The 22275-nt window shown below is 45.1% G+C and overlaps 1 protein-coding gene across 5 annotated transcripts in view; it reads left to right on the top strand.

The window, feature by feature from the left end:
• Nucleotides 1-22275, top strand: part of FAM193A (family with sequence similarity 193 member A) — a 165302-nt gene that overhangs the window by 98757 nt on the left and 44270 nt on the right. For 3 of the 5 annotated variants that reach the window (XM_038533228.1, XM_038533226.1, XM_038533227.1), the window contains exons 6-13: nt 2758-2882; nt 6085-6222; nt 8172-8319; nt 15865-15942; nt 17428-17540; nt 17674-17916; nt 20309-20462; nt 20580-20759. In XM_038533228.1, the coding sequence (XP_038389156.1) occupies nt 2758-2882; nt 6085-6222; nt 8172-8319; nt 15865-15942; nt 17428-17540; nt 17674-17916; nt 20309-20462; nt 20580-20759 (1179 nt within the window). The remainder of the gene's footprint in view (nt 1-2757; nt 2883-6084; nt 6223-8171; nt 8320-15864; nt 15943-17427; nt 17541-17673; nt 17917-20308; nt 20463-20579; nt 20760-22275) is intronic. The other 2 variants (XM_038533229.1, XM_038533230.1) reach the window with 1 other exon arrangement.

The following is a 22275-nucleotide window of genomic DNA, read 5'->3' as shown; positions in this document are numbered from 1 at the left end:
AAAGCAAGCAGCAAGGTGGCTTGCTGCACAAACCCTTCCAAGTCATTCTCTGCTAACTCAGCTGGCTTCTCTGTAAACAACATCCCCTGTTTTTCTGAATCTGTGGAACCCAGAGTACATGTAGACATAGACAGGTATTTCTAAAAACATGACTTTCATGGGAAAAGCCTTTGTGGCTTTATTCTGCACTACCCTGGGGATCAAACAGGATGATAGGGTCACATTTTAAAAATTTATTTAAAATATTAAAATAGAACTGGACTACACTTGGGCTGTGCCTTCCACCATCTAGAAATTCCTTGCCTGGCTGCAGTAATCATGAAATCTAAATTTCCATCCATGAGGACAGAAGAATCTTGAATATCCTAATATTTCTCAAGGTCTGGTATAGAACTTGATTCTAAATACCTCCTCTTTCTTCTTCCAGACCCCCAAAACCCTTTTTGCAGTTGAATGTAAGAAGTAAAGCTAGTTTGGTTAGAAAAGCCTCAGTGTGAGTCATTGGCGAGCTTTTTCTCCCTGCCTCTGGCTCATACAGCTCTGAGTCTCAGCCCCACTCGTGTGCAGGCACCACCTGTCCTAGCAGCTGTGAGTGCACACCGCTCCTTCCCCCCACAAACTCCCATCCCCATGGTCCCCCAGCCACATCAGTCAGCCTCTCTAGGCAGTTTCTGGCCTGCAAATGGGGCCTGGCAGCACCCAGTTCAGGGTTGTCAAGGGCACTGATGACGTGACACTTGCAAGTGCTAAGAACACTTCCTGCAAGCACTAAGAACACTTCCTGCAAGCACTCTGGTGCCTGTGCATGTTGTTATCCCAAGTTGATTTTAAGCTGGGAAATGAGTTTGGGGTTTGCTGTTTCTCTTGCATGCTTCATTTCAAAGTATGATTTCAGATTTCATTTATTTATTTTTTAAAAATTTTAATATTTTATTTATTCATGAGAGACGGGGGTGGGGGCAGAGACACAGGGAGAGGGAGAAGCAGGCTCCATGCAGGGAGCCCAATGTGGGACTTGATCCCAGGACTCCAGGATTGTACCCTGGGCCGAAGGCAGGCGCTAAACCACTGAGCCACCCAGGGATCCCCTCAGATTTCATTTAAAAATGCCAAACATCTTCCTAAGTCAGCCTTTACCCAGTTCCCTGTAGTAACATGAGCCCCAAGAACCAGAGCTGTGTCCCACTCCCACAAGTAGGCAGGCAGGCAGGGACTACACACTTCAGCCCCAGAGGCTTATTGGGGAGCCCAGACAAGCCCGCAGCTCTCCTGAGCCACCTCCCCAGAGCCCGCCCTCAGCCGGCTGAGGACTGGTCTGGCTTGCTTTAGCTCCTGCATGTTCTTTGTTATAGAGACAAAAATTGGATCACTGCCTACTCCTCTGTCGCTTGGTGACTCCTGGAGAGCAGGGACCTACTGGATTAGTCTCTCTGTCCCTGTACCTGGCACGGTGCCTGCACAGAGTGGTCTCTGCTGATGTCTGTGACACATGTTGTCTGTGGCCACGTCCTTATCAGATTCTTGGGCAACAGTTTCTCATTCCAGAAAATGGGCGGAGTTTATCTGTTCCCAGGCCAGCTTTCCTGTATTGAGTAATGGCAATGAGAGGTGCTGAAATGCACATCTCAGAGAGTGAGAGCAAGCTCTGAAAACTTAGGCAAAAGTGTGGGTTTGAGGTTCTCTGCCGGTGTCACAGCTTCCTTGCAAGGCCTCTCTGTATAGGGTGTGAGCAGAGGACTGGAGGTGGCAGAGCTGGCATACTTTTGTGGTGGAGTGGTGCCACTGGTGTGCATTCAGCACTATTTCAGCGATGCTTGTGCTCAGGAACAGGAAATGGCCATTTTAACTGGTTCTCCTAGCCTCCACGCCAGCCAGCTGTTGGGAGACAAAACAGTGGAGTCCTAATGTGTAGATTGTTTACTAACTTCTCCAGGTATGATGATTTGGATTCAGTCTGGCTAAATTGTAAAAGTAGTCACCCTGAGTTGTCCATTTCATGGAGTGTTGCTACATACTGTTCAGTGGTTCCTCCAGTCGTCTGTGGTTTAGGGAAGGAACATCTAGCCAAGGATGTAAGATGACTGAAGGACAAGTAGCTGTATAGCCATACTTCCAGGTGGAAGCAAGGATCCCCATGAGCATATGCTCGTAGCAAGATCTGCCTCTAGGAAACCTTGTTGTTGAGGACAAATGGATGTTTCTTCTGATGTCATTCTCTGTGAGGGCCAGGACACTCCCAAATGTTTAAGTTATCTACAGTAAAAGTGATGAGTTTGCCTTTATTAGGGAGAGGAGGACTTGTCCTCTCACAGCATGTCACTAGTGGAGAAATGATTTGCATCTATCAGAATGGGAGATTTCTCAAGTTAGGTGAGAAAATGAGTGCCCTCTGACATCAGGATTTGTGTGCATTTAAATGTTTGAAGAGTAGGGCTTTCAGTACATTTGGGAGCACAGTTGTAAGGAATGACTATCAAATACATGCATTTGTTTCTTTCTCTGTCCCTTCTTCATCTGTGTGTGTCTTAGCCCCTTTCTGTGTGTGAGGGATCTGGAAGGGAGGAGAAGTGGGGTACCGTGTGCGTGTGGCAAAGGTCTGCATTAGGGTGTATTCTGGATGTACAGGGAACAGCAACCCCTTATCTGCAGAATGTTCTGGGCCTGAAAGAGGGATGGAGGGGATTGATCCTTCTGGGGAGTCTTTAGTCTTCATCATTTCGGTACATCTTCCATTTATTTATTTTTTTTTTTGACTAGGAAAATGAACACTTGAAAAAGTTCCAGGTGACATGGGAACTACATAATAAACATCTGTTTGAAAATCTGGTCTTTTCGGAGCCACTTCTCCAGAGCAACTTGCCAGCACTGGTGTCGCAGATCAGGTATCTATCTGGTCTTCATCTGCATACATCTCCATGGTGTGACAGCACGGTACTTTTCCCTGTCTTTTAGCATGTGTGCCTGGGAACACCAGCGCCTGGTGGAAGTTCTTGCTCAGGGAACCATCTAGTTTGGACAGAAACTACAAACCCCAAGAGAACTATTAAATTTTCAAATAACAAACTCACTGGTAATGCCCCTAAGATTTAACACCACAGATTCCTTGTAAATAAGAAAAAGCTGTGATAAATGTGAAGTTTTACTTTGATGAGACTCAGGATTGGCCAGATGACTGTGGCACTCAGGTGTGCAGTGGGAGATAGGAAGGGGGTGTGGGAATAGGGAGGAGGGCTCCTGGGCACTGAGGGCAGGGATTTGCATCTCACACATGCCCTCAGTGCCTTGTCCATGGCTTGGCCTCTCCTTACGGTGTAGAGTGTCCATGGGGCTTCCTCATGTGTGCCAGGACAAGTGGTGCCAAGGATGGTGCTCAGGGCCTTTGCCTTGGCTGGCAGGGTGGACAACATGCGGCTCAGTTGGGAGGAGACTCCTGGAATCCACAGTCACTGTGCACTGCTGAGCTAGGTGCATGCTTCCATGGTTCTGCTGCCTGGCGCTTTTGTTCCTGTGGGCTTCCCACAAAGGAATGTACTATAGACCTGGTCATCTTTATGTAAATGTCCATGCTAAAATTTATTTGGACCAGATTCACAAAAAAGGGAAATTATTTTTAAGTAAGTTTGTGGTTGGCTTCCAGACCACTTTGTTTTCTCCTGAAATCCATGTATTGACCTAGTCTTTGTTCCCTGTATTTCTAAATCCTATCTGAGGGGTCATAACTGTTCCCACTTCACACCCTCACCTCTGGAGAAAGAATAACCCTGAAAGTAGTTGGATAAAGGTGGTGGGGGCAGAGAGACCAGAATGAAGTGTTGTGTGGGTGTAGCCTGTACTCTGCTTGGCTCCTGACCCTCCCGGCATCCCGTTCCCCACAGCCTGCTCCCTGCCTGCCCTTTCCCTATGTGTCTAGTTTCATAGCATCTGGCACGTTACATGGTGGGTCTTGGAGACTTGAGTGTCCTGTCACCTCCACCAAAGAGAGAGTCAGGGAAGTTCTCAGAGTTGTGAGTTTGAAATGTAGGAAATAGTTTTGTCCCTAGTCACTGATGTTTACATCCACCAAAGCCACTTTTTATGAAATAATGCATCTTCGGAAGGTGGAGGTTCTTACAGGAAGATTCTAGGGCCTTGTATTTTCTTTTTCTGCTGAGCCAGTTCATTTGATGGGTCTGTCATCAATTGGGGGTGAGTGACAGGGACCTGAAATGTATCCTGAAACTTTATTCTTGGCCATGTCCTAGTTCCAGATTTATTTATTTACTTGCCTACCTTTTCTTTTTCTTTCTTTCTTTCTTTCTTTCTTTCTTTCTTTCTTTCTTTCTTTCTTTCTTTCTTTCTTTCTTTTTCTTTCTTTCTTTCTTTCTTTCTTTCTTTCTTTCTTTCTTTCTTTCTTTCTTTCTTTCTTTTTCTTTCTTTCTTTCTTTCATCTTTTCTTTCTTTCCTGTCTTTCTTGTCTTTCTTTCTGTGTTTATTTGTTTGAGAGAGCATGTATGAGCAGGGAGGGGGCAGAGAAGCAGGGAGGGAGAAGGGAGAGGAAGAAGCAGACTCCGCACTGAGCAGGGAACTCAATGCAGAGCTCAATCCTACGACCCTGAGATCCTGACCTGAGCTGTCCAGGTGCCCCTAGTTCTGGGTTTCTTTCTCACTCATTGCAATTGATGGTCAGACTCCAATGATTGTCAGCAGGGGAAATACAGATGGGGACAGGGCTGGGAGGAGGCAAGCGAAGCATTCCCAGGGGAGCTGGTGACACCAGAAGGGACAGTTCCTTCGAGTTCTCCAGCACACTCCCTTGTCAGACCCAAGCATAATTCAGATCTGATCTTCTAGTGTACAGATAGGCACTGAACAACTTGTAAAAGTTTTGACACACGTTATATACAAATACCACCCCCTGAAGTAATGACTGTATCTATGGCACATAAACCCTGGTCTCTGGCTCTATGTGTTTAAAGTATGATACAGATTGCGAAGACTACACTGAGCAGATGTGCAGCTGCATGAGTGTGCCTTAGCTGCCGGCAAGTGTGCCGTGGCCCCAGGAAGTCAGTCCCTTCTGCCTGCTATGTCCCCTGGAACTGCCACTACACTGCTGGCCACAGCAGCCCTACTCCTTCCTTGTTTATTCTTCTGTTGTTCAAATGTGCCTTTCCATAGTCTTGCCTCATTTTTCATTTGATGTATCTTTTGTGTTTTGTTTTTTAATACAAGTAATCTACATGAAGTTGACTTCATGTAAAGGAGCTCACTTAGTTCGGGTAAATTATTTCTCCTTTTCTAAACCCCTGTGCTGAGATGTAATTTACTTACCATTACAGTTCACTCGTTTAAAGTGTATAGGTCAACAGCTGTTGGTATATCACATTACTACTTTTTAAAAATTGTGGTAAAATATATACAACACGAAACTTGCCATTTTTAACCACGTTTAACTGTACAGTTAAGTAGGATTAATTACTTTCACAGTGTTGAGCAACCATCACCAGTGACTGTTGCCAAAACTTTTCTCATCACCCAGAGACTCTATCACTGTGAATGACTCCACTCCTTCTTTTCCCCACGTTTTTTATAATTCTTTAGTCTGCAGGCCCCCACCCTATCCGTTTTCCCTTATAATACATCTGTTGGAAAACCTGCAGCGATGCCCAGCATCTAGGTTCTGTGGCATGTGTGCTCATGGAGCACCACACAGGCTTTCTGTCTGTGCTGCCCAAGGACTGGTAGTGAGGTCCAGGAGCTTCATCAGGCTTGTGTCTGTCCCGGTGTCAAGACCAGGAGCCTCACTATCTGCTTGTTTGTTTTGGTGGGTATTAGTGGTTGCCCAATTGGTTTTTATTTTAAATACATGATATTAATTGTTAGGGAAATGTTTGATTAGGCTTGTGAATAAACTTGCCAAAACTGACTTTATTTCATTCTCCTTATGTTGCACATGCACACTATCTGTAATAGATGTTACTGTGAGGATCTGTCCATAGCACTATCATGTGTTTACAGAGTGAATACTTAGATAGTAATCTGTTTGCTAAACCACTTGTGTCATGTGACCGTGAGGACATTCCTTGTTTTCTGTCTGGGTTCCAGCTCAGCTCAGCTTGAATGTAAGCCTTGTGCCTACACATTGTGCTCCGATTATCCAAGCAGAGATGTCCCAAGAACCCTGGCTACTTTGGCTCAAAATGGAACCTGTATCATGGTAGAGGAGAACAGCTCTCACTTCCGGTAGGAGAGGAAGAGGGGTGTGTGCCAGGCAGATGCCGGGCTCCCTTAACATAACCGTTTTCCAAGTAGTACAAAAGGGTGCGATGGCATTACATAGAAGGCAAGCTTTGTGTGAAGCGTGGAAATCTGTCTGTAACGAGCAAGGTTGTGGAAACAGAAATGGGAAGAAAGCAACTGCTCCGTGGGCTAATGAACTGCAAGACAGAGGGCTGTGTTCTTAGACCCAAGGGCCATCTAGTAGCTGTGCAGAGCCCAGAGCAGCCTCAGAGTCCCTAGATTCTGTCCCTTGAGGAGTTTTGTATCCTGAGGGGGCAGAAACAGCCTTAGAAGGACAGCCTTGGTGCCTGAGAGTCTCAGTCACTGTGTGGGTCAGTGTTGGTTTCTTTCCTGTCTCTGGCTTCCCCTAAACACCTGTTCAGTTAGGCCTGGCTTCTGCTTGGCCCCTCCTTGGAGTGATTCCACACTTGGACATGTGTGCAGATAACTTCAGCATCTGTGAGTTCCTTTGTAGGTTTTCCGTTTTACACAGTAGTCACAAGTGGGATCCACCCACAGATGGAGACACATAAAAGGAGAGGGAGCCATTTGTGCCCATTGAAATGGTCCTAATTTTAAAATTACTTAATTGTTTATTTTTATTATAAAATTATTAGATTGTCATGCAGTGAATCTCTGAAAATACAGAAATCATGAAGAGAAAGAGGTACTGTAAACAATTTGGTGTTTCCTCTAGATTTTTTTCCTTATGTCCAGCCCAACACACATCTTTTAAACATGCTGCCATCATCCTATCTTAACCTGGGCATAGTTTATCTCAAAGCACAGGTATAAGTACAGTATATATTTGCACATCTGTGAGTGAAGAGATGTAATTATAAGCTTCCTAACGGGTGCCTCGTTATCTAGAATCCTTTCATCTAGATGTCCCCACTGTGTAGCTTCCAGTTTCTCTATGTCGACATGATGATTATTCCTGTACGGCCTTTTGCCCTTGAGTAATGATAAATGTTGTCTTGATTTTGAAATTCTTTGTCAAGATGCTTTATTACAGTTGTTTGGTTCCAGCATTAATGTATTTGGATATTAAGAAAATGAACATTTTCTGATGACAACTTGCCGTGTTAGTCTGCTCACCCCCTTGTCCCTGCCTGCCCTGCTTGGCTTTCTCTTCACCCCCAGGCCACCCTCTCATCCCATATTCTCTTTCCTGGAAGTCTAGGTGTCTTCCTCATTGTTTATAGTATTTGTGTCTTATTTTCAGTTCATTTTCTCGTTTGCATCTTACCATCTTTCTTAACAAATAATATAAAAATAAACACTATAAAATGTATTTCTTTGGATCAGATTTTCTATTTTACTTAATTTGAAAACTGGGTCCAAGTTTTATATTTTTCATTAAATGTTGTGTTTTCCCTGGGCCAGTATATTTCACTGGGGAAAAATAATTTACAAGCCCACATTTAGTAAACTGGATCCTAGGCCTTATTTATTTATTTATTTATTTGAGAGGGGGAGAGCGCACACGCAAAAGATCAGGGGAAGGAGTAGAGGGGAAAAAAAAGACTCTCTAGCAGACTCCCTACTGAGCACAGAGTCCAATGCAGGGCTCGATCTCACAACCCCAAGATCAAGACTTGAGCCAAAATCAAGAGTTAGATGCTCAACTGACTGAGCCCCTCAGGTACCCCAAGGCCTTAGTCTTATAGGACAGTCTTATTCACTACTATTTTTTTTCTTTGAAGCTCTTCCTTCTTTGAGCTTCTCCTTTATGCGAGATTGTGTTCTGGTGCCTTGCACATGTACTTGCTGAGCCCTCACAGCAGCCTTGTATGGTATGTGGTGGTGCCCATGTGTCACATTGGGAGAGGAGGTGACACAGAAGCAAATCTCTGGTTTCTGGCCCAGAGCCTTTGGGCCCCTTTCTTTCGCTGAAATGCCTCTCTCCCTAGGCTAGGAACCACGACGCATGACACATGCAATGAAGACACCTATAGCACCTTGCTGCAGCGGTACCAGCGCTCTGAGGAGGAGTTGCGCAGGGTGGCGGAGGAGTGGCTGGAATGCCAGCAAAGGATCGATGCCTATGTCGACGAGCAGGTGAGTGCGTGCCACCAGGACCTGCCGTGGGTAAGGCACATGTGCCAAGGTGATCGGGGAGGTACAGGTGGGAGGAGTATAGTCCCTGGTTTTCCAGAGGGAACTGAGGCTCTGGGGTACCATGGTAACTTTTCACCCAGCTGTGCCTGGGGCTGGCAGCAGCTGTTAATCAGGTCAGTGTTGACCTGGCCACACCCAGGGTCACCTGCATAGGCTGCCACTGAGCTCGGTGTTATCTGCAAGAGCCTGTGGGGCCTTGGGGAGCTGCTGAGCCTTGTAATTTGTGGAACCATTCATGGAATGCTCTGCTGCTCAGAGCCCCTTCTCTGTCTCTATCCAGAGAGGGAATGCAGACAGAACCGAGTTGGTTGTGCTTGGCAGGTGGCTGACAGGGATGGAGGAAGACCCAAGAAAGCAGGGTACTCCTGGTGAGGGTGGGGCCTGAAGGGCAGATGCAGCTGATCGGCAGGAACCTCTTGGGAACACAGAGCAGGACTCCCAGAGGGCACCCCAGCCTGCCTGCCCACCTTCCAAAACCGCAAGAGGGTGGGCAGAGGAGGAGGCATTCAGAACAGCCATTTTCAAGGTAATAGGGCATAAGGAGTAATGAGGGAACACTGTTAGAGCTCTGTATTATACTTTCTCTCTCTCTTTTTTAAAAGATATATTTGTTTATTTTAGAGAGAGAGCATGGGGGTGGGGGCAGAAGGAGAGAAAATATCAAGCACACACTGCATTGAGTGCAGACCATGACATGGGGCTCGATCCAACGATTCTAAGATCATGACCCGAGCCAAAGCCAAGAGTTGGATGCCCAACTGACTGCACCACCCAGTCACCCCTCTATATTATACTTTTGAGACTCTGGGATTTGGATCGGGGGGTCTACATCCTGCCCTATGCAGTCTTTTTTTTCTCATTTCACATTATAGGTATGACAGATATAAATGCACTTCTAGTTTCAGAAATCCTTTCATTTCTCCAGTTGAAATGGGACTATACAAAAAGTTCCCCAAGATAACTCTTAGAAGAAAGGAAAGACTGAGACTTTACTAAGATTGAGAAAACCTTTAGGAATAGTAATTTTTTAATGTACTTGTACCTGAAGCTAAAAGTCTATTTAGGAATATAATACACAGCGTTATCATTGCTGTTCTGACGAAAAAGAGGAATGTATAAAATAACCGTTTCCAGAGGGAACTGAGGCTCTGAGGTACCATGGTAACCTTTCACCAGCGGTGCCTTGGGCTGGCAGCAGCTGTTAATCAGGTCAGGGTTGACCTGGCCACACTGTGTCACCTGCATAGGCTGACATACTTGTTTTCTCTAGGAAGGAAAATACAGTCTTAGTTTAAAAAGTAAAGCTGAAATTAAATTTATTTAAGAGTGTATGTTCTTAGAGCTCTAAATGCTTAGAATTAAAAGTAGGAAAGATCTTAAATCAGCAACCTAATTTGGCAACTTCAGGATCTAGGGGAAAAAAAACAAACTAAAGCCAAAGCTAGCAAAAGGAAAGAAATAATAAAAATTAGAGCAGGTCAACAAACTAGAGAATAGAGAAAAATCAGTGAAACCAAAAGTTGGTTAAGATCATCAAAGTTGACAAACCTGTAGCTAGACAGGCTTAGGACAAGAAGAGAGAAGACTGAAATCAGAGATGATGTGGGAACATTATTACTGATTGTAACAAAATGAAAAGGGTTGCCAGAGTCCCATGAACAGTTGTACACCAACACAGGTTAACTCAGATAAGTGGAAGAATTCCTGGAAACAGAACCTACCAAGACTAAGTCATGGAGACACAGTCCGGTTAGAAAACTGAATCAGTATCCAACATCTCCCCATAGAGGAGAGCCCAGGACCTGACAGCTTCACAGGTGATTCTCCCAAACATTTAAAGAAGAATTAACACCAATCCTTCCCAAACTTTTCCAAAAACTTGAAGGGGAGAGAAACTTCCCAGCTCATTCTGTGAGGCCAGCATCACCTTGATACCAAAGCCAGACAGAGACACCATCAGAAAAGAAACCTATAGACTAACATCCGTGAAGAGCACAGGTGTAGAAATCCTCAACAAAATACCAGCAAACAGGATTCAGCAGCGTATCAAAAGGACTGTACCCTTGGGCAGCCCCGGTGGCGCAGCGGTTTAGCGCCGCCTGCAGCCCGGGGTGTGATCCTGGAGACCTGGGATCGAGTCCCACATCGGGCTCATTGCATGGAGCCTGCTTCTCCCTCTGCCTGTGTCTCTGCCTGTCTCTCTCTCTCTCTATGTGTCTCTATGAATAAATAAATAAAATCTTTAAAAAAAAAAAAAAAAACAAAAGGACTGTACCCCACGACCAAGTGGGATCTCTTCCTGGAATGCAAATATGATCAGGGCATGAAAACTGATCGATGTAATATGCACATCAACAGAATAGAGGGGGAAACATGGGATCATCTCCATTGATGCAGATCTACAAAGCTTTTGACAAAATTCAGCACCCTCTCATGATAAAAACATCAAACAAACTAGGGTCACAAGAGAACCACCTCCACATACTGAGAACCACACATAAAACCCCACAGAAACATCAGACTTGATGGTGAGACTGAAAGCATTTCCTCTAAGATGAGGAACAAGGTAGGAATGCTGTTTCTACTACTTCCATTCAACATGGTACTGGAAGTTCTGCTCAGAGCAGTCAGCTCAGGAAAAAAACACATCCAAATTGAAACAGAAGAACTAAAATTATTTCTGCAGGTGATATGATTTTATGTGTAGAAAATCCTAAAGACTAAAAAAAAAATAAATGTTGAATAAATGAATTCAGCAAAGCATCAGTAACAAAGTAAATGCGTAAAGTGATATTTCTGTATGTTAACGAATAATCTGCAAAGGAAGTTACAAAAACAGTCCCATTTACAACAGTATCAAGAGTAAAATACTTACAAATTGACTCAAGGAGTCTTTTCTGACTCATTTCTGAAAGAAATTAAAGACATAAAGGGAAGTACATGCTGCGTTCATTGGAAGACTGATTAATATTAAAATATCCATGTTAGCTAACGTGGTCTGCAGACTCAGTGCAATCCCTATCAAAATCCTAAAGTCATTTTTGTAGAAACAGAAAAACGCATTTTAAAATTCCTATGCAATCTCAGGGAACCTAGAATAGCCGGAACCGTCTTGCAAAAGAACAAATCTGGAGGATTCACTCCTGTGATTTTGCACCTGACTGCAAAGCTACAGTAATCCCAACAATGTGGTGTTGACATATGTGGTCACATGATGTCCAGTAAGGGTGCCAGGCCACGCAAAGGGGAAAGGACAGTCTGCAACAAACTGCTGAGGAAACTGCACATCCTCATGCAAAAGAATGACTTTGGAGCCAAGATGCAGAAACTAACTTAAGTGGGAAAAGGCCTAAATAGAAGATCTAAAATAAAGAAACTTAGACATTTCTTTCCGTGAACAAAACCAGACATGAAAGGACAAGTATTATAGAAATCTGTGTATACAAGGTCCCCCACTCCTCATACAAGGTCAGACTCCTAGACACAGGAAGTGTAACTCATGGGCTCAGGACTGCAGGACGGGAGAACGGGGAGTGTTTCAGGGGGACAGAGTTTCTCATCTTAGGGAAGGATAGTGGGGATGTTTGTATGATGTGAATGTACTTAATGCCACTGAACGGTACACTTAAAAATGGTTAAGATGGTAAATTGTATGTTATGTGTATTTTGCCACAATAAGAAAGAAAAAGAAAACCCATCCTCCTTACTAAAGTAACGAGAAAATGTATTCTTATTTTCATTCACCTATCAAGAAACCATGATGCCATTAATACAAGTCAGGGAAACTGAACAATTTTAGCAGCATCCAGAGGATACTAGTCATTCTGGAATCCTTGGAATGGACACCACTTTCTTCTAATCAAGTAATAGTTTAGAAATCATGTAGTAATTTCAGGGTTTCAAACATCTGTAAAATAATTGAGTATTCATAAATAAGCATGGACGTGGGAGACAGGTGACAGCTTTGAAATCACTTGTTTTTGCTTGCTTTTTGAAATGTATCCTTTATTTGTTGTTTGACACAGACATAAGCCTGCAGACACCCAAACGTTCAGAAAAATTAATCCCAGAGGACGTGAGGAGAGGGTCAAAGAGGAGGAGGTTTCTGTTGATATTAGCTATCAAACAGCTCTGGACTGAGTTCCGTACTAAAATAAATTACCTTTCCTGAGATTTAGCTCATTTAAAATCTTTTAAGATTTTATTTATTAATTCATGAGAGACACAGGGAAAGAGGCAGAGACATAGGCAGAGGGAGAAACAGGCTCCCTGCAGGGGGCCTGATGTGGAACTTGATCCCTGGACTGGCTGTCATGCCCTGAGCCAAAGGCAGGCACTCAACTGCTGAGCCACCCAGGTGTTACTAAGATTTTATTTTAAGTAGGCTCCATGCCCTGCATGGAGCCCAACATGGGGTTTGAACTCATGACCCCAAGATCAAGACCTGAGCTGAGATCAAGAGTCAGATGCTTGAGTGACAGAACCACCCTGGCACACCATCCCCTCTCCCCCCAAATCATTTTTAAACATGCAACAGTAATTGCTGCTTGTAAGAGGAAAATGTTTTTCCTGAAAGTGGCAGACATACAGGATGTAAAAGGAGAACTGGCACCAGCATTGAATCTTCTCATCCAAGAAGATGGTATACATCTCTGGTTTTAGGTTGTGTTTTGTCTTCTGTATGATGCTTTTACAGTTTGTGTACTTCCCATCAAGTTTATTCCCCGGGGCTTCTGGGGTCAAGGCCACGCTGTGTGCTCACAGCTGTCTGGCTGTTGGTATTCCACCCAGTGCCCTTACTGACTCTCCAGGAGTTTGTGAGTTAGCTGCCTTGAAGTTTCTAGACCATGTCTCCTGCAAATAATAGTTTTGTCTTAGCTTCTCTGGCATTTGCACTGTTTGGCTTCACTTAGAGCCCTCAGCTCTTCACAATTGAGTGTAACTGGCGGCACTGAGCACAGCTCTGGCTTCCCATGAGGTCAGATGCTTGCCATAAGTACTGGTGAGAGTTTTTAGCAAATTAAGGATATTTCCCTTTTTCTAGCTTACTTAAGTTATGATTTAAAAAAAAATAAAAAACAGGAATAGGTACTGAATTGGTATGGTATTTGTTTTTCTCTATGAAAACAAATGAAAAAGGCATTAGGTTTCCTAATTTTGAGACATGCTTGCATTCCTGGGATTAAAGCCTACCAGGTTATGATGTATTTTCTGTTAACCTATTATTAGATTTAAGTAGCGAATATCTTATTTAGGATTTTTGGGTTTGTATTCTGAGGCATCATTAAGTGTTTCTCTTTGAGGCCTTGTCCATTTTGTATGAAGGTTCTGCTAGTTCCATAGAATGCATTGAGAAACTTTCCGTGGTTTTTTTTTTTATTTTCAGGAATAGTTTTTTTTTTTTTAAGATTTTATTTATTTATTCATAGAGCTACAGCTAGAGAGAGAGAGGCAGAGACACAGGCAGAGGGAGAAGCAGGCACCATGCGGGGAGCCCGACGTGGGACTCGATCCCGGGTCCCCAGGATCACGCCCCGGGCTGCAGGCGGCGCTAAACCGCTGCGCCACCGGGGCTGCCCGATTTGCAGGAATAGTTTAAATCTTCTGTTCCAATAAAGGGTTTGATAGAATCCACCCTAAAACCTGGGGTGTGACATATTTTTGCAGGGAGGAGAAGACCACCTTTTCAATTCATGTTACACTTGGTCATCTGATTGGGGGTTTCTGCTTCCTGAGTGAATGCTATACATTGATGTTTACCTAGGAGATTGTCCACACTATGTAGACAAGGGATGATAAGCTTGTGCTCAGAGGGGAGGTGATGAGACTGGGTGGAGCCGCTCTACACCCCTGTCCTGCCACCCTGTCATGTTGTGCAGAGAGTGCACCTTCTGTGCCAAAAGGAAACCTCCTGCCCTGGGCTGGGAGGGCAGCAGAGGGTAGAGTGCCTCAGAGCTGCAGTAACGTCCAGAGAAGCTAATGTCTGGGCTGTTAGGTGAAATCTCAAGAGCTTTGTAATGTTGACTCAGCTTTTAAAACAGTGGGTTGTGCAGGCACAGCAGAGTGGCCCATGAGCCACCTTCTTGAAGCTGCTTTGGAGATGAACATCTATCTACATTGTACAGATACCTCCTCCTGTGGTTGAAGAGAAACCTCCTGTGCCCGTGTCTGTCCTTCCTCATGCCCACGTTTTCTCTGTGGCCCTTTATTCTCTGAGAGGGAGTCCGGAGAACCATAGTTTGGGGATTTATTGATCACATTTGCTTCTTTTTTCCCAGTAATTTCTGCTTTTACTTTAATTTCTTCCTGCCTTATCAGCTGGTTTCTCATTTTGTTTCTTTGACTTCTTACATGGAACACATACTTTTCAGTCTTTTGTTTTCTCATAAATGCCTTGAAGCATTTTCTTCTTCTGTGTTGGATACATCTTACATGATTTGATTTGTGGGGGTTTCATTATCTGGGATTTCCATGCACTGTAATTTCAGCTTTGATTTCTTCTCTCATCGTTTATGTACATTTTTTTTTTCAAACGCACGAATTTATTTTTTGAAATTACTTGTTTTGGAGGGTTTGTTGGCAGTATTTTCTTGCCTGTGGATTAAATATGTCCCCCCTCCCCTTTTTGTGTTCCAAAAAAATTGGAAGATACATATTCCATATCTCTTTTTTTAGTAGTTAGTAGTTTTTAGTTCTTTTCAGTAATTATAAGAACACATATAGATAAACATCAAGATCTAATTTTTTCATAGCCTCCCCCACCACAGTAAAACTGTATCTTGAGCCCATTCTTCATTCCCTATCCCTCTCAATTTGGTGTCTTTTTAAATTTTGGTGAAATACACATAACGTAAAATGTACCATTCTAACCATTTCTGTGGGTCCAGGTCAGGGGCATTAAGTCCACTTAAATTGTGGCAAGTGCTCCACCCTCCACCCACAGAGCCCCTCCACCTTCCCTGACTGAGCAACAGCTCCTTGGCCTCCCAGCCCCTTCAGCCCCTGTCTGCTTTCTGTCTCTGTGCTTTTGAGTCCTCCAAGGGCCTCGTGTGGCAGTGGCGTACAGAATCTGCCCCTGTGTGACCGGATTGGTTCCCTTGTGTCCTGTCCTCAGGCCCATCCATGAGGGAACAGGTTGCTCATGGGTCTTCCCCTCCCTCAAGGCTCTTCCTGCATGGGGCGCTCATCCTCAAGTTCTTATTTCTGGTACAGGCAGGGCATGTGATGGGCATTCAGTACAGGCTGAATGCTCACTTACTGCAATGACACATTCAGCTCTGGGATCTTCATTTCTTTCCTAAATCTGAGCTCCTCTGTGTTTCCCACACGAGAAGAACATGTGAACGAGATAGAGGCCAGGCAGTGAGTCTGTATCATGCCTCCAGGGGGTGTTCCTCATGTGCACCATTGCTGACATCTCTCCTCGTAGACGCCCAGGTGGCTCTTGCTGGCACTAAGGTTTTATTGTTTGCATCTCTTTACTAGATGACAATGAAAACCAAACAGCGCATGCTGACGGAGGACTGGGAGCTTTTCAAACAAAGGCGATTCATTGAAGAACAGGTGAGGCTGCAGGGAGGCTGCGTACCAGATCGGGGAAAAAACACCACTGTGTCAAGGCCACCCTGTGGGTCTGCTCCTAAGAGTGTTGTTAATCCTAGATAAACTAGTTTTCCCTGTCTCTTTCTTGATTTCTGTAATCCTCAAGGAAGACTGTTTCTCAAGTGACCCATGCTAGCCCACAGCCACCCAAGTTCCTGCTGTCTGGCCTCTGCACAGGCAGGTGGTGCCATCACGGAGCAGGGTGTTGGCCCAATTCATGGGCCTCCCCACACTGGCCTGGGCCCTGCTTTCACTGTAGCTGCTGGCGACACAGCCTTCTTCCTCCCCCTCCTTCCCCACGGGCTCTTCCCTACCCCTCTGCTATGTGCCTGGCTGCAGGCCTTGTCCCAAGGGCTTCAGAGCACTTGACTTGTTTGAAAGCTTGGTTCTCTTGATTCTCGCCTATGAGCTGGCATTGTTCTCACTTTCTTTCTAGGCAGCTCTGCTCCTGCTCCTTGGTCTTCTTTAGGCTTTGGTGGCCCCTGGCCTCAGCCCCCGCGCCACTGTCCTCACCCCTGTGGGTCTCTGGGCATCCACACTGGTCCGCTCACCTGCTCCATCCCCCAGCCCTTCCTCCATGGCTTCTATCCTATGAAATGGCCCTTCTGGTACCACCTTTCCCATTGCCAGAGGTGGTCTGTAGGTTTCTTCTCTGAAATTCAGATGCTTGCCTTGTCAAATGGAAGTTTGGGTGCCATTTCCAGGTAGCTTCTGGTCTGCTCCCTTCACCTTGTTCCTGAAGTGGGTATCCTCCCCAGCTGGCCTTCCTCCCACCCGCTGCTTCTATCGTGGATTACAAATGCCTGTTTAACTCGTGGATGCTCTGGTGCTACAGCTCCATACACAGGCCTGTGTCCCTCCAGGCTGCCCTGTCAGGCATGGCACCCCCCTCCCTGTCAGCCCAGGGTCAGCCAGGCCTTCCAGAGCTATTTCAGTGGGTGCCTAGCTCAGTGCTTAGCCACTGAGCTGGATGGCCTCTTTGCCTCTGACAGAATTACCAACTCTGCCTCCTCTGGACCCAGCTTGGGCCTGGTGTCCTGTTGTGCTGCTTTTCTGCTTCTGTGGCAGCCTGAACCAATTTGTGCCAGGGCACCTCCCACATCAGAGTTTCCTTTTCCAGGGTCTGAGCTCTTCGGGGCCTTAGTTTAGTTCTGTGCTTCTGGTTCCTCGTGAGGACTGTGCACACAGCCAATTCCAAGTAAAAGCTGGTGTGTGCTGGTGAGGTGCCAGCCAGGGGCTACTGTCCCCAGCCTCAGTGAGGCTCAAGCTTGTGGCTGCTGTGCATTTCTGGTCTGCCCCCTCATGGCCCTGTCCCACTCTAGGAAGCTGTGGCCACTGGCTTCTAAATGGGCATGGCGCATATTACCATGATTATTGAGAAGTTGAACCGCCTGGTTGGGGAATAAGTCTTGCAGAGTTAACCTCTCATTTGATGATTTCCTCTAGCTGACCAATAAGAAAGCAGTTGCTGGTGAGAACAACTTCACAGACGCCATGAGGCACATGTTGTCATCCCGGCTGAGCATGCCCGACTGCCCCAACTGCAACTACAGGAGAAGGTGAGCCCCCGCTGTCGTGTGGGTGCAGTGAGCCCGTGGGACCCACAGCCTCAGTCGAGGCACTGACCCTGACACCGCATGGTCTGACCTTCTTTCTCGGCTCTCTGGGTAACTGTCCTTCATTCCCACTCAGATGTGCTTGTGATGACTGCAGCCTCTCACACATCCTCACTTGTGGTGTCATGGACCCCCCCGTCACTGGCGACATCCACAGTCACCAGCTGCCCCTCCAAGTGGATTCTGCTCCCGACTATCTCTCTGAGATGCGCCCACCTAGCGTGTCCTCAGCAAGCTCAGGGTCAGGTTCCAGCTCTCCCATTACAATTCAGCAACATCCCAGACTCATCCTCACAGACAATGGCTCTGCACCAACTTTGTAAGTTGTGACTTTGTAATAAGATTTCAGAAATTTATGTAACCCATTAATGAGAAATATGGACAGTAATGTCTGCAGAAGTATGGATATCATTATAGTGTTTTTCAAGAAAAAGGATCCTTCATTTTTTAAGCAACTTTTAAAATACGAAATCAATAAACCCAAACTTTGACACTATTTCATTACCTGAAAAAAAATTACCGTAAATTTATAAATGCCGGTAAAGAAAAAACCATGTTGGTATGCAGGGAAGTGTCTCTTCAGTTCTGGCTTCACGTTTCCTCATTTTATTTGAGGGTGATCAGCCCGAAGTTCATTCCGCCTCATTGTCCGTTCAGCATTCATGCTTATTCCATGTCTTGCTAAAAACTCAGATGATCACTTTAGCAAGCGATTGAAAGGTTCTGTTTTCCGTGTTCCCACATTATCTAGAAGTACATTTTGTATGAGCGAGGTGGCTGTGCAGCTGTCGCCAATTCCCACTGTAGGTGAGTGGTCCCACATTTCTTCAGAGTTGTGACCCTGTCATTTGTTGAGGCTTTCCACTCTAACTTCTGGACGGGTTGCACATGGATGTGTGTTTTTATTTTATTTAGGTACAAACTTAGGTTTGTATTTTGCTTATTGTAGAGTGTGCAGGTGTCAGGAGCCCTGTGGAGGTGATGGATGCCAGCGCAGTTCCCAGTGGGAGAGATTGTTGCCCTGACTTTGGGCTGCTCAGCGTCTCTTAGATTTCTCCATGCCTCTGTTTGGATTTCTCCCAACGACTCTGAGGCTTTCCTTCAGAGTCTTGCAGTCCTCAATATGGATCTAGTCTCAAAACACAAAATAATTCTAAGGGGATGGGTCCGAACGCTATGACTCTCTTGAGCTCGAACTACTCTCTAGTCCTGGATACTGTGTGCTCTCTCTGGGAGCCTGCAAAGGAGGGTCGAGGTATTTCCCAGCTAGCTGTTTGCCAGCCTCTTACAAAAACATACCAGAATTAAGCACGTATGGTCTAATAAAAACTTATATTGGAAAAGCCCATCCCTTCTCATGTGTCACAGCTGCCGATGTAAGGTGCAGGCTCCCATGCTGTGTCAAGTGGTGGAGGAAGTGGGGTATGGGCACCTTTCTCCGAGAGCTGGGACTGCCTGCAGCTGCTCTGGGCCTCTGGCAACGTGAGATTAATGTCTCCCAAACGTGAACTGCTGTGACTTGAAAGCCTCCAGTGTTGCCTTTGGTTTGTGTTATCTCTTTCTTGGTGTCATTATTAAGTTGTTAAAGAGAATCATGCAACTGGAGTCTCCATACTGCGGGGCTCTCTAGTTTTGATGGGCTCTGGGTAGTTGAAGCCTGCCTTCATTACATTGAGCAGATGATTTAATCACTTCATGTCTGAACCTTGGCCTCCTCATCTGAATTGTGGTGGTGGTCATGTTTCAGGATTGGGTGTGAGTGTTGACCACAGCAGCACTTCTGTCACCTTAGGTGCCACAGGCCTCAGGACACCTGAGAGCCTTCACCTGGTTGGCTCTGTGTGTGTTAACTTTGGTGAGCTCCAGATTATAGCATGTCGTACATTCACTCTTTTTCCAAAAATGGGAAGAATATCCAAGTTCAGCAATTCTGGACACTCTTCTAAACCCAAGAGATCTCTAGTTTGTAGAATTTTTCCTTCTGGAGGTTATGGTATGCCAATGCTGAAGATGGACTCAGGCTTGTTTATGTAGACTGCAGGGTTACCATGTATGGTCATGCTTTGAACAATTTGCACTGATAGGGAACTATGTGCCCACTCTTTTCACGCACCAGAAAAGCCTATATTTGAAATGGTCTTTGACCACAGCCTTGAAATTTGCTTACATTTTTTTAATAAATAAATATGTCATTGCCTATTGTTTAGATGTCTTGTTAAAGCTGATATTTAAGATCGTGACTGGCTTGTCCAGAGCTGGACTTGTAATAAAAAACTTTTAGTATCTTGGCACCTAAGTGCCTTTAAAGTTTTGTTCACCTGGCTACATCTGCAATTTTGGTGGTTCTTTGTACCCTCTTTAATTTTAATGAAAAATTGTGTCTTTTTGGAAATGGCACCAGTTGTGCACCAAGGCACTTCAGGCCAAATGGAAGTGCAGTAATAATTAATCCGATTAAATTTTGGCAGTTTCCTAGATATTTTTCTTCTTTTGGCATTTTGTTTTCCATTTGTCTAAATAGCACAAATGGTAATCTTTCAGGCATTTTCTCTGGTGTTCAGATTACTAAGAGATGTTGAGAAGTGTGCGTGGTGCTCAGTGTAATACTCTCGAGAACTGAGTCTGTAAAGAAAGCTTCTGTGCTTAGAGGGTGGTTCCCTCACTGTGTGTTGGGGGGATGGCCTCATGGTGACCAACTCTGCCTGTCTCAGTTGTAGTGATGATGAAGACGTTGCACCATTGTCAGCTAAATTTGCTGATATTTATCCACTGAGTAACTACGATGATGCTGAGGTGGTGGCCAACATGAATGGACTCCACAGCGAACTGAATGGTGGCGGGGAAAACATGGCTCTCAAAGATGAGGTATGGGCATGACTCCCTCCTGGTGATAGTGAACGGCAAATGGTGCCGATCTGCTGTCTTAACGGTTTTATATTCTTCCATCTTGAAAGGTATAAATTACAAAGGTTGTCTTTAAAGTCCCCTCAGGTAAGCAGTACCAGTAGTAGCTCTTCAGAGGCTGACGATGAAGAGGCAGATGGCGAGAGCAGTGGGGAACCGCCAGGAGCCCCAAAGCAAGATGTGGCTCTAGGCAGTGGGAGTCCCAGGAAAGAGGAGAGTAAAGTGGACAGTCCACCCCCATCTTACCCAACTCAGCAGGTACGATTTCATTTTTCCCAACTCTGTGTCTTTCTCTGTGTACATTTTCTCTAAACTTGGGCATTAGTGAATGCAAAATTATGTTATTTTAGATAACTTTTGAAGATTAGAACTAGAGAGGATCGAGGCTTGCTTATAAAACACTCCAACATGACTCTAACCACGTTCTCATCTTGCTCCTCTGGCTTGAGCCCTCTTAACGGTCTTGAATTTGCAGCACCCCGGAGCTGCTCCAGACATTGAGCTGTCATAGAGGTTTTTGACTTTAAAGAAGCAAGAGGGGATGGTTTGTTTGTTTTTTTTTTAGTAAAATAATAGAATGTTAAAATTTCAGAAAAGGTTGACTTTGTAAAGGAAGTTTTTTTCTGGTGGACACCTGTTCTGTTATGAAAGTACCTCATGAGATGACTTTTCTCTTAAAGGCTCCTAGTTTCATAAGTAGTTGCTCACCTCGTTCTGAAATGAAAGAGAAAACAAACGGAGGTGGGGGTGCTTGGTTAACCACCTTCCTTCATAGGCAGTGTAGACACACAGTTCATGAAAGGTGACATGAAAAGGTGTTCTGTTGAGAAGTCTTGCTCCAACGTCCATCCCCACCAGCCCTGTCCAGCACCTACACACGCCCAGTTCTAGTCCCAGTAGGTGATTAGTCTGACTTACTAGTGTGTGTTTATACAAATGCTAATATTCATTCTTCCCTTGTTCTGTGAGAAGGCTCATACTGATGCACACTCTGTTCCCCTTGCTTTTCTCTCCGCAGTACAGCCTGACTCTGCAAATAGCGCTCTTCCTCATCCCCTCTGCCGCCCTGTCTGTGTCCCAACAGGTGGACACACCATAGTTCGGTTTCTCTTTCTCGTCCCCCATCCATGGGCCCATGTGTGTGTCTCCCATTCTTTTCCCTCCACACTGTTCAGTGAGCCATCTGATATCTGGCTTTTTCTACAGAAGTAGGTCTCTCCCTAGGATTGGTTACCAGTGGTGGCTTCTCTGGGTCACAGAGTCATGGCCTCTCCTCCCCCCTAAAAAAGAGTGATGTCATGGTCTTGGGACTTGACCAGTCTGCTGAGAAATGGCAGCCCCTTGAGATTTCAGTCTTCCTTTCATTTATGATGGGCAAAGCTGAGCATTCTCTTATACGTTGATGGGCCTTTCATTTCCTGTTCCATCTTACTGTTGTCAGCTGCCTTCTTTTTTTTTATTTTTTTTTTATTTAAGATTTTATTTATTTGAAAGAGTGATAGTGAGAGAGAGAGCATAAGCAGGGAGCAGAGGGAGAAGCAGACTTTCCGTGGAGCAGGGAGCCCAATTTGGGGCTCAATCCCAGGACCCTGAGATGATGACCTGAGCTGAAGGCAGTCGTACCACCCGTTGAGCCACCCAGGCTCCCTGTCTATAAGTCTTTATGGTATTTTTTGAAAAACATGTTTTTAATGATAAATTCCAGTTCCTTAGTTTTTTCTTTTATGAATTGTGCTTAGGATGTCATATCCAAGAAAACCTTGCCTTATACAAA

Source organism: Canis lupus, chromosome 3 (assembly GCF_011100685.1).
Source record: "Canis lupus familiaris isolate Mischka breed German Shepherd chromosome 3, alternate assembly UU_Cfam_GSD_1.0, whole genome shotgun sequence".
NCBI lineage: Eukaryota > Metazoa > Chordata > Mammalia > Carnivora > Canidae > Canis > Canis lupus.
The sequence above is the reverse complement of the archived record's forward strand: the minus strand, read 5'-3'. Positions and strand labels throughout refer to the sequence as shown.